The sequence below is a fragment of the Nuphar pumila genome, chromosome 4, assembly GCF_984573655.1.
Source record: "Nuphar pumila chromosome 4, dmNupPumi1.hap1.1, whole genome shotgun sequence".
Lineage (NCBI taxonomy): Eukaryota > Viridiplantae > Streptophyta > Magnoliopsida > Nymphaeales > Nymphaeaceae > Nuphar > Nuphar pumila.
The window spans coordinates 110,529,090-110,546,088 of record NC_143252.1 but is presented as its reverse complement, the minus strand read 5'-3'; the positions used below and the strand labels follow the sequence as shown (position 1 = coordinate 110,546,088).

At 39.1% G+C, this 16,999-nt stretch overlaps 1 protein-coding gene and 1 pseudogene across 1 annotated transcript in view; one reads left to right on the top strand and one right to left on the bottom strand.

The window, feature by feature from the left end:
* LOC149840548 (uncharacterized) overlaps positions 1–9,739 on the bottom strand; it is a 51,882-nt gene extending 42,143 nt beyond the window's left edge. Inside the window, exons 1-2 of the mRNA XM_090003202.1 lie at positions 8,748–9,739; positions 5,210–5,226 (exon numbers count right to left, since the gene is read on the bottom strand). Of these exons, the coding sequence (XP_089859328.1) occupies positions 5,210–5,226; positions 8,748–9,546 (816 nt within the window). The 5' untranslated portion in view covers positions 9,547–9,739. The remainder of the gene's footprint in view (positions 1–5,209; positions 5,227–8,747) is intronic.
* On the top strand, positions 1,888–3,858 carry LOC149840549 (SNF1-related protein kinase regulatory subunit gamma-1 pseudogene; annotated as a pseudogene).
* Positions 9,740–16,999: the final 7,260 nt, after the last annotated feature.

The window sequence follows — 16,999 nt, the reverse complement described above, 5'->3', positions numbered from 1 at the left end:
CACTATGCATACAGGGGAGCAAGACCTTCCTAGCAAACACAGGCGAAGGCAACAATGCAATGTTCTGTACTCTAATCATGAGAATAACCTTGATGCCACCAAATTGAACCAAGAAGAACATAAGCAAGAAAAGAATAAACAAAGAGTCATTATTGTTGACATAATTACCAGTAGTGATGATGATCCCAACAATATCAATAAATAAATACATGCCTACAACTCTAAACCTCACACAAAGGCAGGTACTTCATACTTTTAAACAATCAAAACAACTACATAGAGACCAACAGAACATATCAAGAGAGCTTTTCAAGAAAGAACTAATGTGTCTAGTGGAGTTCTACTCACAAGAAAGGTCCTCTCCTGTTGGTTTTAATGGATAGAATCATATGGTAGCATGAGAAATCCAGGGTATGAGCTTCTCCCAAGTTCCCAGTAAATGAGAATCAACTTCATTGAGTTTAGAATACAAAACAGGTTTCTAGATTGTCGAAATGTGCAGAACTTAATGTGCAGAACTTATATAATCAATGAAAAGAGTAGTCCAGGACAGTTAAGTGCAACTTTATATATTGAGAAGGTTTCAATTCAAGACGCTTAAGAATGACCATGTTCCTAATGGTTATTATTTACTTCCACATCATACTTACAAAGTGGTGAGTTCCTAAAGTTATATGGCTAAGAGATATGCAACAGAAATTATAGAACACAATAGCAGACTTTCAAGAGTCAATATAAATGGCCATCAGAGAACCTGGATATGCAAACAGATTAATAGCCGCAATGGTAGCCCTATCCATAAGCAAATAGAAGAAGATGTCAAACAACTATGTGAATTGCTGTGAAATCGGAGAGTTGATGAGATAAAATGTACAAACCAAGAAAACAAAGGACAAATGCCACTTGGATAAATAAACAAAGAAAACAAAGGTCAGATGCCACTTGGATAACGCTGCCAATAATTTTTCTGTAACTGTAGTATAAGGTAGGAAAAGTAAAAATTATTACCAGTTATATATTTCATACAGTGCAAGACGAATCTCTGAAAATTTACCATGCCAAAAAAAGCACAAGGCAGGATCTTTACATTGTATTTAGGGATGTAATCCTCTGGGTTGTCTGCATGTGAAGGTTAAGAGGTGATGGTCCAACAAGTTCCGGCTTTACTCACTCACGTGCTTTGGATTAGTCACATGCAAATCTTGAAGCCAACAAATCCCAGCAGTTGGTGTCTAAACACGTGAATGCCCATGTGGTGCACACACATTATTGAGGTCATTTCAATGTCACACGGACACTCCATTTTGCCCTTTGTACCCGTGTCGACACGCGGCAACACCTGGACACGCCATTTTACCCTCCGTACATACAAGTTTGCATTCAATTTATAATTTAAAATTATATTTTCAGTATATAATATATATTTTAGATATAACATATATATTTAGATTATATTCAGTTTAATTTGAATTTATTTTGTATTTATGTGAGATTTAATATATATATATATAGCCATGACCTCATACCCACATTTTTTGGAATTGCCGTGTTGTACCCTCAGTACCTGTACCCACACCTGTACCCAGGTGACATAGGGCCATTTGTATTTAAGGCTTGTTAATCTAGTAACGGATGTTTTGATGCTTATGTCCAGCATGCATTAGTCTGCAAGTGCATACAACATTCCACCAAGTTTCAGTAGCCTTAAATGAAGGCATCATGGAAGAGTTTATGTGGAAGTTCCATTCATTTCTGCCTACACGATCAAATAGCTGTTGTGGTAGTGTCTTGCTTTCCTGCTGATATGAAGTTCCTCCAGGATGATGAGGGAAACAAGCTATGCTCGCATTTCTTCTATTGCAGTCTGAAGTTGCAGAACATAGGATGATGGATGGATCGGCAGTAGCGGGGTTTGTTAATGGTGATTTAGTTGGTGCTGGTGTGACTACAGCAGCAAGATCAGGACACTCAAATGTTGCTGCATCAAAAGGAGGAGATTTTTTTGAAGGCCTCACTTCTTCAGATTTTTTAATGCTGGTGCAGCTTAAGAAGGACCTAAAAATCTAAACTGTGCATGTGCTTAAACAGGTTAGAGATATATCCGGATCGTTCCGATGGGCCCCGTTTCTTGCCCTGCAGAATTCAGACTCTTTCCTAACCATGCTCTTGTTACTATCGAAGTATGGTATGAAAAGCCTTCCTGTGGTTGACCTTGGTGAAGGAAAGATTGATAACATCATCACCCAATCTTCTGTTGTCCATGTACTTGCTGAATGTGTAAGGCTACCTTGGTTTCAGAATTGGGGCACGAAGAAACTGTTTGAACTTGGCCTTCCAGTTATGAAACCAAATTAGTTAGTCAAGGTGCTTCTCCTTGTACTTTTCTGCATTTATGACTCTGCAAAGCGTCCAATTTCTACATCTTCTCCATGATCATTATGGTTAGAAACAAGATAGCAGCATACCAATGCCTATTGAAGTTTTTGGAGACTTAACGTCAAATGAAACTTGTTTGGTGCTGAACTGTACCAGGTTTATGAGGATGAACCTGTTCTTCAGACTTTCAAGCTGATGAGAGAAAAGGATATAGGTGGGCTTCCTGTTGTTGATGATAGTGGATGGAAACCCATTGGGAATATTAGCATACGAGATGTGCAATATCTTATTACTGCACCTGAGATCTACAAGGATTTCAGGTATTATGCTCTCTCTCTCTCTCTCTCTCTCTCTCTCTCTCTCTCTCTCTCTCTCTATATATATATATATATATATATATATATATATATATATATAGAGAGAGAGAGAGAGAGAGAGATGCGGCTTATCTAACTTTTGATTAGTTAACATTAGCAGCGTTCAATTGATTGAAATAACCATAGCACCCTTAAAATTGTTGTCATTTTACTTTTTAGGGTAAAAAAGTCACTTTCATTCTTCAAATTCGAATTACTAAAATATAATGTTACTTTTTGGAACATGTGTTTGACTTTTTGTTTCTCTCTGAAACAAAACTCAGTTTTCCCTCAAACTCTTCCAACACCCAGCTCCCAAACAGAGGTTTCTTGTTTTCAGTGTTTGCTGTGATACAATTCTTCATTCTTGTTACATGTGCTCATTCAAGAGCTGAATCTCACAGAACAGAAACCTTTCTACAACTGATTGATAAGCTTGTTGTCGCAATCCAATCTCTTTCTAAATGTGTATGTAAGTTATGACCATGATTGGCCTTGAGTTGGATAAAGCTCCATAATGGCGTCTTGTGACCTCATTCAGTATATCTGAATCCGTTTGATAATGTCCTGGCAATTGCAGTGGCAAGCTTTTGGGTCACTTGATAAGTTTGTATCTCACATTAGCTTCTAAAATAGAAACTTGTGCGTGACTCAGTTTGTTAAACATTTGATTTGTTTAACTCGGCATAGAAAAAGTAAAGTATTGATAATGTGGAATTTTGGGTGGCTATTAGTGACGGTCTGTTGCATGTATGCAGATCAATCACTGCCAAGAACTTCCTCACTGCAGTTAGAGGCTACCTGGTAGAGCACCATGAATATTCCCCCATACTCCTGGGAACAATTTCATGCAAAAGGGATGACACATTGGAAGATGTTATTTTAAAAATTGATGGAGAAAAGATCCAGAGGATATATGTTGCTGATGAGGAGGGAAATCTAGAGGGGGTCATAACATTAAGAGATATCATTTCTAAGCTTGTTGTGGAACCTCCTGGCTACTTTGGGGACTTCTTTGATGGAGTGGTGCCTTTGCCACAGAACTGCAGAGTCTGACTGTCAATTTAGTGACTCTTTTCTGTTTCTTGTCTGTGCACTTGTAGGCTTTTCTTCCTCTCTCTTTTTTCTTTTCCCCTTTATGTAGATACAAGAACTTCTTTGGTAGAAATGTCAGCACAATATCAATCAAATGGAGTAATGGAAAGACTAAGGATGGAACAAAATTAATGGGTGTGAACCATTTTCTGAATTAGGGTATGCAAGTTAGGAAGGTAAACAATTGTTGGGATCCAACGTGATAGCTATTTTGGTAAAAAGTCGTACAATCCAAGGGAGACCCGAGCACAATTATAAATGTCACCTTGAAGCTGGTGGGACCCCTCTAGACATAGCCATTTCTACCCCGGACTGTGCTTGGGCTTGCTCTTGCCGATCCTTCTTTTGCTCGGAATAGAACTTGTGCACCAGACTAAGGCCAAATTTCCCTAGGACCTCCCGAGACACCTAGGAGCTCTAGGAACAAGTGGGAAAGGGTCCAAGATTACAAATTGGCCTACACACAACTCCCAACCCAAGGCTAAACAAGGGGTGCTGCTAGATTACAGGAGCCAGGATCAGGTGCCATCACATGGCACACTTTGAGTGTGCCTTTGCGCCTGGCTGCCCTCCATCTGCTTTTGGGCCCTACAACTGACAGACTGTCAGCCAAAGAAGAAGGGCATCAGATGCAGCGTACACCTCAAAGTGTGCCATGTGATGGCACCTGATCCTGGCTTAGGTTACATGGCGCTTATTCCACTGGGATAGACCCCAGGCGACAAACACCTCTGCTGTGTGCAAATAGAACCAACACCATCTCCTCTGCGCGTGCTTTCCAATGCACCAAAGATCTCCCAAAATGCATGAGTGGTTGCTGAGATATGCCCCTCCAAAAGTCTGGCCTCCCAAGCCTATCGCAGCTAAGGGAGTTTCAAGTGCACTCACATTATCATGGCCAGATCACATTAATATGGAGCCTCAAGGGGGGTGGCATAGTGGGGTGGGTCTTGGCGGTTAGAAGGGCAGTCAAGGTTCAATTCTTATGGGCATCTTCCTTTTGCACAAGCCCACGCACAACATAGGCCTCAGAGCGAGGGTCCTAGCCTCGGAGTTTTACGTCGTCGGAACAGCGATCATAGGTATGGCAGGCTAAGCCAGTGCGACTATGTCTTCATGCTCGGATGCAGTTTCTTCGAGCAATTTTAACCCAAGTGCAGTTATGTTCATAGTCATAGTAGCATGGGGGAAAGGTTTACGATTCAGACCATGGTCAAAACGTGTTTAAAGTAGGGAAAATTATTCAAGAATGCCTATATTGAACTAAATGTATCAGAGAGAGAGAGAGAGAGAGAGCAAAAAACAAAGCACAAAGAAATGATGCTTCAGAACCTATAGTATTTCAGCAAGATAACAGACAAAGATTGTGCCTGGAGCCGAACCTGCAAATGTAGAAAATCTGCATGACACGGAGATACGAAGCGTTTCAGCCAATTGTAGTAATGTTCATACTAGCATGAGGAAAAGGTTTATGATTCGAAACATGTCACGGTTCTAGAACATAAATAATTTCAGCAAAGTAACAAGATAACACCACAAAGAATTTGTGCTTGGGAAAGAATCTGTGGAAAAACATCTTATAGCAATTGGATATCAATGTAACCCCCAAACAGTCATGGAATCATGTGATTCAGACAAAGAATTTGTGCTCGGGAAAAATCTGTGGAAAAACATCTTATAGCAATTGGCATGGTAAAAATTACACTAAATTGAAATATTGATACAGAAGCAGGTGATTGTTGAACAAAAATGAACTTGGGGAAAGGCAAAATCACCCATGGCTATTATCTGTTCCCGTAACCATATACAAGAAATCTTGTAGAACAATGAAGATAGAGCTCCAAATCATACCCTGCAACACTCATTCTCTGCACAGTTTCTAAAGCCTCCTTCTCTCTATCATTTAAACAGAGGTGCCTCGGCAATCTATTGCATATTGGGGGTGTTAATACAAAATCCTTTTGCAATACAACAACAACAACAACAACAACTACGCCTTCATCCCAAAACAATTGGGGTCAGCGATATGAACCAAAAAAGAAATTCATTTTGGGTCTTCCACATGAATCCTTTTCCTCCAATCATTTCTATCCAACGCCATGTCCTCGGTGAGGTTCAAAGCATTCATATCCTTTCCTATCATCTCCATCCAAGTCTTCCTAGGCCTACCCCGACCTCTTTTAACTAATATATTTTCCCATTTCTCCAACCTTCTAACTGGAGCATCATTAGGCCTTCGCCGAATATGTCCAAACCACCGTAAACGATTCTCTCGCATCTTATTTTCAATGGGTGCAACACCTACCTTCTTACGTATCTCTTCGTTCCGAATCTTATCTTTTATTGTATTTCCACACATCCATCTAAGCATCCGCATCTCAGCTACACTCATTTTTTGAATATGATGTCGCTTGGCAGCCCAACATTCCGTACCATATAGTAAAGCGGGTCTAATAGTCGTCCTATAAAACTTTCCCTTCAACCGCAATGGCATTCTACGATCGCACAGCACTCCAGTAGCACTTTTCCATTTCATCCACCCAACCTTTATCCTATGATTTACATCTCCATCAATTTCTCCATACTTTTGAATGATGGATCCCAAATATTTGAAATAATCATTCACCGGTATATCTTGCTCACCAAGCTTCACTACACTCCCATCACTACTTCGTTGCTTACTAAACCGACATTCCATATATTCAGTCTTACTCTTACTCAACTTAAAACCTCTAGCTTCCAATGTCTGTCTCCATAATTCTAACTTAGCATTAACCCCAGCTCTAGACTCATCAATCAAAACAATATCATCAGCAAACAACATACACCACGGTACATTTTCTTGAATTGATCTCGTAAGCTCATCCATCACTATCGCAAATAGGAAAGGGCTTAAAGCAGATCCTTGATGTAACCCAACCGTTATCGGAAAATTGGTTGTCACCCCTCCACAAGTGCGGACATTGGTTACTACTCCTTCATACATATCTTTAATTATACTAATGTACTTGAGAGAAACACCTTTCTTCATCATTGTCCACCAGAGAACGTCCCTAGGTACTCTATCGTATGCCTTCTCTAAATCAATAAAAACCATATGCAAATCTTTGTTCCTCTCTCTATATCTTTCAATAAGTTGTCTAAGAAGATGTATAGCTTCCATAGTTGATCTTCCAGGCATAAAACCAAATTGATTCTCCGATATCATGACAACCTTCCTCAACCTAGACTCAATCACCCTCTCCCAAAGTTTCATAGTATGACTCATGAGTTTTATACCACGATAGTTTGTGCAATCTTGTATATCACCCTTATTCTTATATAAAGGCACCAAAGTACTCTTCCTCCACTCATTAGGCATCTTATTTGTTCGCCAAATCAAGTTAAAAAGATTAACAAAATCCTTTTGCAATGTGTACTGAAAAACATCTAGAGCTAAAGCTAACTTGCCTTCCTGAAGAAGGCGATTGATGAGCATTACACAAGTCCTGAGAGTGATTTCAAGATTGTAATCTCTAAGGATAGAAAACACCCTTAGGGCTTCATCTAGTCTTGCTGCTTTACACAACCCAACAAGCCAAATTGAATATGGAAATGAATCAGCAATATTGCGTCTGGCATCCAGATCTAGCAACTCCTCCACTGCACCAACAATGTTTCCCTGCTCAAAATATTGCTGCACTATTTCTATGGTTCTTGTTTCCTCATCAGAGGGAGGGCCTTTCTGTGTTGAGATATATTTCAACCAAAGATGGCAAGCCTGAACTACTCTTCCCTTTCTGCACAAAGAGCCCATCAGTGCATTGTAAACCTCCAGACTTGGAGTACAGCCATTCTTAACCATCTGTTCAAAAACGCCAAAAGCATCGTCATCTCTATTGACCCTTTGAAGACCATCAATGAGGGTATTATAGGTGACTACATCAGGTTTGTAGCCATTTATCTGAAGCTCATTGAAGAACTTGAATGCTCCATGAATGTTTTTTTATTTGCACAGGCCATTGATCAATATGTTATAAGTTACTATATCTGGAACAACTCCACTCTGAGCAAGCTCCCTCAAGAGCTTCTAGGCCTTGAGGATTTGTCCAGAGCTACATAGCCTTTCAACCATGTCTTGAAGTCCAGTCCTGTCATGAACGCGATCTGCGCCTTGGGATAGGCGAAGAAACAGGGACAGATTGTTCCCCATTTCCATTTTGTAGAACAAAATGTGAGCTTTCTGCAGATCCCCTGCCTTACATAGCCCGTTTATCAGTGCGTTGAATGTCACCACTGTCGGACTGCATCCGAGCTTCCCCATCTCCTCAAATATCTGCTCGGCCTCGGAAACTAAGCCTTCCTTACACAACCCACATATGAGAATAGTATAGGTTGCAGAATCTGGGAAGCAATCGTTCTTCGAGATCTCGAGCTGGAGGGATTGAGCTCGATCCAAAAGACCAAAATCACAGAGCCCCTTAATCAATGAGTTATAGCAATATGTATCAGGAACAAATCCCTTCTCGGTCAACTCTTTCAGCATTCCAAAAGCTTCCTCTAGTCTGCCCATACTGCATAACCCTTTGATCATAATAGTATAGAGTACACAATCAGGAGTTATATTCTCCTCCACCATGTTCCTATAAAACTTGCAGGCCTTCTCAAACAAGCCTGCTCTAAACAACCCATCAATCAAACAACTGTAACCATTCAATCCCAGACTGAAACCATTTTTGCTAATCGATCGAAGCAACTCCAACGCTCTATCGATCTTACCAACCTTACAGAACCCACTCAACAACGAATTGTAAGTAATGGTGTCAGGACTACACCCTTTCTGTTCCATGTTCATCAATAACAGTTGTGCATCATCAATTCTATTAGCCCTACATAGTCCAGATAGCACGATAGTATAAGTCATGGTGTCCGGACGAATACCTCTGTCAGCCATTTCGTCGAACAGTAAGAGTGCGTCGCCCGTCCTCCCGGCCTTGCAGAGACCATCGATCAGAATGTTGAACGTGGACCGATTTGGACGGCAATCCGTCTTCACCATCTGGTTGTAGACGGCGAGGGTGAGCTCGAACACCTCCTCTTCGACTAGAATCCTTAGAATTGTGTTGTAGGTGAGTGTGTTGGGCCGAGAACCAAACTGCCCCATCCTTCCGAATGCCTCCACCGCCTTCTCCGCCATGCCGGAGCCCGCGTAGGCGGAGATCAGGACGGTGAACGCCTGGGGAACGATCAGATGCCTTCCCTTCCTCAATTCCTCAAGCGATTCCCACGCCGAATCGAACCTGCGCCCTTTCGCGATCGACTGAATCATGAAGTGGTGGGAATCCCAGCTCCTCAAACGCTTCTCCCTCATCGCGCACGCGAAGAAACGGAACTCCCGCTTCACGTTACCGAGCTCGACGAGGATCCAAGACACCATTTCCTGCGAGAGGAGATCCGCGAACTTCTTGAACGCGTCTTCGATCGGCCCATCGTCATTCAGGATCGCGACGATTTTCCGCGAAAAAGAGAGCTCCTTGCCGTCTAGAACGACGGAACATGAAGATGGTGGTGGCGGTAATGGCATGAATAGCGATGATAGTGGTGGTGGTATCGGGGCGGATGGTGATGATGGTCGTGGTGATAATGGTGTGAAGGGTGATGGTGGTGATGAGAGAACCCTTGCTGCAGATTCATGAAGGGATTTTCGGGTGGTGGTCTTAGAGAGAAACGATAGATTCATATCTCATCCTCGTCTTCAAGGGGAGAGAGGGAAGGGGTTGGGGTTCAGGCAAAGAGGGAACCATCTTTGTGAAGACCATGGAGGAACATGAATATGAAGGAGAAAGGGTAAATGGTGATCGAGACTCGAGAGACAGTAGATTTGAGAACGATTACGGTGGTGAGTGGATGGAGGCTGCAAAGAGTGAGGCTTTTGGGTGGTTTTATTTGACAGAGAAGACGCTTCTATCTACGTGGGAGGGCTGATCATAGTCCCTCTTGCTTTTTTGTTGGGGTGAGAGAAACGTTCAGTTCTCTCTTTTTCGCTTGCTACAAAAAGGGTTTGACGATAGCAGTTATTGCTTTATTTTATATGATTATATTCCATCACGACCGCACATCTGACTTGACTAAGATCTGTTGGGCTTAAGTTTTGGATGTTTCTAGGTTTTCCAAATGAGACGTGGGGGTGAGGATTGAATATAACCGGCGGTTACATACTATATGACCATAACTGCTCTCGGGTTTGATGGTGTTGATCATACTTGCAAGATTTATAAAAGAACAATTGTCTCAGCTTCTAAAACAAATACACAAAGAGAGGTTGATTTTACTTTATCTCTATCACCGGCAAAAGCTACATTCTAACAACCTACAAGCTTTAGCTTATCAGCCTCATAGCATAGTTTGAGTTCTTTTGTTTCCCTTAAATACTTGTAAGCACTCTATTTTTTACTAAAATATTTTCCATACCAAAAATCTTTATTTTTTAACAATGATAACTTTAATATAATTTTTTACTTTTTAAATAAATTTTTAAAGTTTTTTGATAAAAAAAATTAATGAACAGGTTTTTTAGTTTTTTAACATCGAGATCAAAAAGTTATGATCAAAATGTTTGATAGTGCTAACGATACATTGTTTGTTGTTAGCATCTATTTGAATTGTCATAAAAAACTAGCCCTTTTTAGGAGTGACATCAATATTTCCTAACGACATTCATTTGCCGTCAGGAATGAGTCATTCCCCATAAATTATCGCCAACATGTGTCGGTGATGACAAAATAAATTGTCATCAGCAGCTCCTTGCATGTTTGAGAAAGACAGTCGCCAACCTTATTCGCCCTACCCCCTTCCAAAATCAGAACAAAATATTCAAAGCCCAAAATCCTTTTACAAAAATAAAACTTTTTATCTTAGACAATATGTCTTGGACGAATTTCAACCATTCATTCCAAAACTGCCTACTAGAAGTCATCCATTGTAATCTGGAGTAGTGGATCTCAGATACGCAGAAAATGTATTCAGATCCACAAGAAAAACTATAAATAAGGGTCCACTCTCCCCTTATTTCAGTATTTAGAGTTCAAGTCTCTAGCTATAGCCCTACTTTGCCAGAATCCCTGCACGTCTAGCCTAGCAAACCTAGCCTAATTGAACCAATCTAGCCTAGCCTAGGACTAAGATCTCCTATCTCACACACTTTTTTTTAGTGCTTGCCTATTCGAAGTGTTTCCCGTACTCTCCCGTATTCGCCGACATAGAAAAGTTATTTAAGCCCAAGGTGAGATTTGGTTTCTCTTCTTTTTTTTATTTTTTCCATTTTATTGTATTTTTATCAGTATTGAAAGCTTTAACATTCGTATATTTTGTCTTTCTAGTTTTGGTGGCTCCTGCCATCGAACTCGCATCTTTTTTAGGATTCACGTACACTGTACGCCTACTCGCAAGCCATCACTCCAAAAATGAAGATCAAAGGTTCCCCATTCAGCTCATTCCTTCTCAAATGAGGAGGAAATGTGCGCAACCTTGCAAAATGGGCCCCACAACACTGAAATTCGAATAAGATTTTGTACCCATTTCTAAAAAAAAAATTGTAGAAACCCTTGTTTTTGTTTTCAAAAAAATCAGAGATCCAGAATGGCTTTCACGGTGGAACCATTTATCTAAACTTTAAGATTAAAATTTCTGAAAAATTAGTGTTGCGAGGTTAGTAGTTTCATTTGTTTTTTTTTTATTTTTGGATATTGGGTTCACCTCATATCCAAAATCTCATTTTTTGTATTATGTCATGTCTGACATTGTCTGGTTAACAAAATCATAGCTCCATGTTCATATGTCATTTTTCAATGTTCTAGGGCTCGTTAGAAAATAGACATTTGGCTCTTTCATTCTCGTCTTTACCTCAATTTCAGATTCCAAACTTAAGGTCTCCGAAAACATAGGTGAACATAGAAAATGGTTAGTTTCTTGACTATTTTCTATAGAACAATCTCTGTTCTTAGGCCTGTATCTCAACGATCCATTGACGAAAGCCTGAGTTTTTATAGTCGTTGAAAAAATGAGACATAGATATAGAACTTTACTATTTTGGGTCAGAAGCAAAAACCTCTCTAGGGTTTCTGTTTCTGTGTTCTAAAATCGAATCAGAAAACTATTCTGCAGATTTTAACAGCCGAACAATCTATCTTCTAGAGGATATTTTTTCCCAATCGATCATCAGATCAAGATTATCTTGGTGGCATTGGAAAGCTAACGTCTTGATATGTCTCTTTTCTTTTAATGATTTCTTTGGGTTATAAAGGTATTTTTGTCTAATTTCTCTGTTTTTTTTATATTTTTATAGAATAATTCATTTTTTAGGTTTGAAATCATTGAAAAAGTATGTTATAGATCTTAGATTTTTAGAAAATCCAGTAAAATCCCTTGCTTGGATCAGATCTTCATTTTTGAGTCTTGGGATCTCACGATCCCATTACCCGTTGTTTGTTTTCTATCCTTGTTTGCTTGTGTGATGCGTTTGGATTGGGATAAGCCTTTCGAATAATGGTTTCACTTTGGATTCATTATCTAATCTGTTTTAGAAACTAGTTTCCCGTGAGAAAACATTTTTCTGTTAAAAGAAATAGTGTTTTTGCATGTTGTAATGAAAAAATCTAATATACTGAATGTATCTTTAGGAAAATGAAAGTCATTCCTTATCAGGAGGGAACCTTTTTTGCTTTCAAACTACTTGAATTAATACACTCGGATGTTTGGGGTCATGCTCCTATTGCCTTTAAAGGAGAATTTACTTATTACGTAATTTTTATGAATGATTATTCTTGTTTTACTTGGATTTGCTTTCTTAGGCACAAATATGAAGCTTTTGAAACTTTCAAAACTTTACATAACCTTGTTAGAAATTTGTTTAAAACTAATATCTCTATATTTTATTCTAATTCAGATGGAGAATATATGTCAAATGATTTTAAAGAATATTTTAAAAATGATGGCAATTTTTATCAAAGATCTTGTGCAAACACACGTCAACAAGATGGTTTGGCCAAAAGAAAACACAAGCATATAGTAGAAACCACTAGAACCATTTTTATTTTCAAATATGTTCCAGAACATTTTTCGGCTAAAGCTACGCTAACCTCGGTATACCTTGTAAATAGACTTCCTTCAACCAAACTTCAAAATATTTTTTCTTATGAAAAAACTTATAAAACTACCTTTGACTATTTAAGAACCTTTGAATATAAATGTTTTATTCTAAGAAATAAAAATGACAAACTTTCACCAAGAGTCATTTCTTGTATCTTTCTTGGTTACGGGAAAACACAAAAGTGATTTAGATGTTATGATTTTAAAAATGATAAGTTCTATATATTATGGAATGTTACCTTTATAGAGCAAGAAAGTTTATTTTGATTTAAATATGTCTATCAAAGAAAATAATGTATTTAATTTTGGATTTTCTCCTAAAAGTAATGATAAAGTGTTAAACAACAATGATGTTGTTAATGTTGACCTTCAATATAACATATAGTGTAGTGAGTCTCATAACATTAATGGTGGTCCTTTACTTATCTAGTATAGAAGAATAACTGATGATAGACATCCAAATGCCTTAGAATAATATTCTAGCAAAGAAAATTAAGAATATAGTACTTTTAGGAAATCATAAAGAATACATAAGCCTCCATATAGGTTTGTAGGAGTGCGCACCTTGAGAGTCTCCACTTACCATCCTCAGAGCAAACCCTTGAGTTGTCGTGCCTCTGGTCGACGAGGATACCTCTGGTCGGTTTGGAACGCTCATCCCCGGGATGACCCAACTCTTGGTGTTGATGCTCGCCCACTAAGAGAGTCTATCTTCTCTTGGAGTAGCGTCACCAACATCTTCGTTCATGCATGCAACTCCTCTGTGAGTGCCAACTCCTCAAGTGTATATTGCAGCTTCTCGTGATACTCCATATGCTTTTCTTTATGCAGAATTTTTAGAAAATCAATGTCAGTGTCTTCAAAAAAATGTTGCTTTTATATAAAAAAATCTATATAAAAATAAAAGTGAATCTATGAGCACTGATAGGGTATGATCTTTATATCATTATCCTAAGTGTTGAAGACCTATATTTCCAAAAGCAGAAAATCAACAACAAGAGAAGAATAAATGAAATAGATGATACCTCAAAAGCAACAGTGGCCTGAAGTTGCGCTAGCTTTGCCTAAGCGGTCGTCACACCCTCCTTATAGGCCATGTCATGAGCTCTCTAGGATTCTTCTAGGGCAAACCTCAACTGGTCCACCACAACCGTCTACTCAACTAGGGCATTCTCCAAGCTCTGAATATGTGCCGCATACATCTCTCTCTTCTCCCTAAGGGAAACAATAGGGTCAGCAAGTACATAATCAAGTCATAGTACAAGGGAAAAAAGTGACAAGAGTACAAAAAGAAAAAGTACCTTAAGTCCTCGAGAAGGCTGAGGATCAAGGGCAGGCTTAAAATGCATACATTGTCTAGGTGGCTCCTCCCCCTCCGCAAGCTCAGTACAAGTATGTTGTGGCCTCAGTGACTCAACCATCAACTTCGAGTAAGTAAAAACAACGATGTCACCATCCATCCTCTGGCCCTCCTCTAGCAAGGTCTCACTAAAAGCTGCTATGTCCTACTCAGAAGCCTATGCTCCTCTGTTCCAAGCTGACTATGAAGTGGAACTAACTGAATTGAAGGGTACCATCTCAAGTACTTTAGGTAATCCTCTAGATACTCTCAAGGTGTCGCCTGTAGCACCCAAGCGCCCCGACTCTTCCAAGCATTCTCGGCCACTGCCATCTTCTCAGCCCCCGACTCAATATAGGGACAAGTAAAGAGTCTGTGCCCGATTGGTGTCATTGGAATGCTCTAACAAAAACCAAACTACCTCATCAGCTGATCTGGGTGATAAGGCTCATTAATCCAATAAAAAATAAGCATACATGGGGCATAGTCAAATCGAAGGGTTATGCCCCAAAACTGCTCCTCCTCCACGGTGTAAGGCCTCCACACCATCTGAAAGCAAAGAAAAAAAAAGAAAGAAAAGTTAGGGCATGAAAGGAACAAGAAGAACAATATGTATGAAAGGTTAGAAAGAAGAAAAGCAAAAATTTCATACCTTAGAGTGATCTAGCAAGTCGATCAACTGGAACTACTCATCCCTCAGATAGTGAGCCACCCACCAACTCAACGTACAACGACCATTAGAAGGCAGAAGAATCATCTTGCTAACAAAGATCCTCCTGTATCCCCACAACTGAGAAATGCAAAGAAGAATCATGCATAATCAAGAGTATGCATCAGAAAGGTAAGACAACAATGAAAGAATGTTAAAAAAGAAAGGTGTTTTTATACCTTAAGAAGGACGGTGCAACCCATCAAAGCATCATCCATCCACCTCAAAACAAACTGACTGAAGTAGTAGTAGGCCAGCATACTGGAGCACCAGTCATACCTTCTCAGCTCCACGACAAATGCCATGTATCAAAGTGGCATATGAGTACCATTGCTTGAAGGAAAGAGGGTTGACCCCATCAAGTAAAGAAGATATGCAGTTCGACTAACATATACATTGTGGCGAATGCCACCCTCCTGGGTCATATACTTGCCCCACAACAATGCAATCAAATCTTATTGTTTAAAGGAGGCAATCACCACAAAATTTGATAAAAAAGCCTAACCAGATCCTCGCCTGAAATCACCATGGGGTTAGGACCCATCGGAATGCCCAAAAGGAAGTGCACCTCAGTAGTTGTGATGGTCATCTCACCCCAACTGAAATGAAAGGTATTGGTCTCTTGCCTTCACCTTTCGATCAAAGCCAAAATCAGCTTTCGGTTGGCCTTGGTCACCCCACAGTGAGCCAGACATTCGAATCTAATCTCGTCCATAGATGCCATAAGCTCATCATCCTCATATAACTTCCAAGATCATTGTAACTCGAGGTATGCTCGCTCATGCTCATCAATGTAGAAAGGGCTTCCTAATCTCGATATAAGATTTAGTTCCTCTTTTTTTGTTTTATTGTATTTTTATAAGTATTGAAAGCCCTAATGTTTATATATTTTGTTTGTTTCATTTTTTTTAGTTTTGGTGGTTCCAGCTATCAAACTCACTTTTTTTTTAGGATTCTCATACGAGGTACGTTTACTTGCAAGTCGTAGCTCTAAAAATGATGATTGAGTGTTCTTGGTTCGGTTGATCCTTGCTCAACAGATGAAGAAATGTGTGCAACCTTGCAGAATGGACCCCACAATACTCAAAATTGGATCCTATTCTGGGCTCATTTTTAAAACTTTTTTCATAGAAACCCTTGTTTTTGTTTTGAAAATTTTAAGGATCTACAATACTGAAATATCTTCTTTATTGCTTCCCAATGAGGGAACCCTGAAATGCTCTGGTATCTACTTACTAGACTCACAACAAAGCTCAAATCAGGTCTAGTACATAGCATAACATACATCAAGATTTCAATTGCCTGAGCATAGGGAACATCTAATTTCTCTTGTCTATCTTTTGGACAATCATTCTTGCTTAGTCTTAGGCCTTTAACCATAAGAGTTGACTTTATCTTGATACTTTTCATTCTAAACTTATTTAGCGTATGATTAGGATATTTCTCTTGACTTAGGCATAATAATCTCGTTTTCTATCTTTCTTGATTTTAACTCTAAGGATATATAAGGCTTCACTCATATCCTTCATCTCAAATTGAGAATTAAACCTAGACTTAATCTCATTTATCATTTCTATATCATTTTATGCAATTCATATATCATTAACATGGAGAGATAAAATAGTAAACTTACTCTTACTTTTCTTAGCATATACACAGTGGTCCAAATTATTTGCCCCATAACCCTTGTTTCTTTTAATTCACCATTCAATAAAGTTGTTTTCATATCTATTTGATACATATCAAGAACAAAATAAGTCACCAATGCAAAAATAATATGAATACAAGCCAATTTTGCCACAGGAGAATAAGTTTCTTCATAATCTATGTCCTCATGTTATGAATAATCTTTCATAACCAATCTTGACTTGAACTTATTAATAGTTTTATCAGCCTTGAGTTTCTTTTGAAGAACCCACTTGCTACCAATTGTCTTGTACCATTAGACAATGTACTTAGTTCTCAAACTCTATTTTTCTCTGTGAACTCTAACTCATT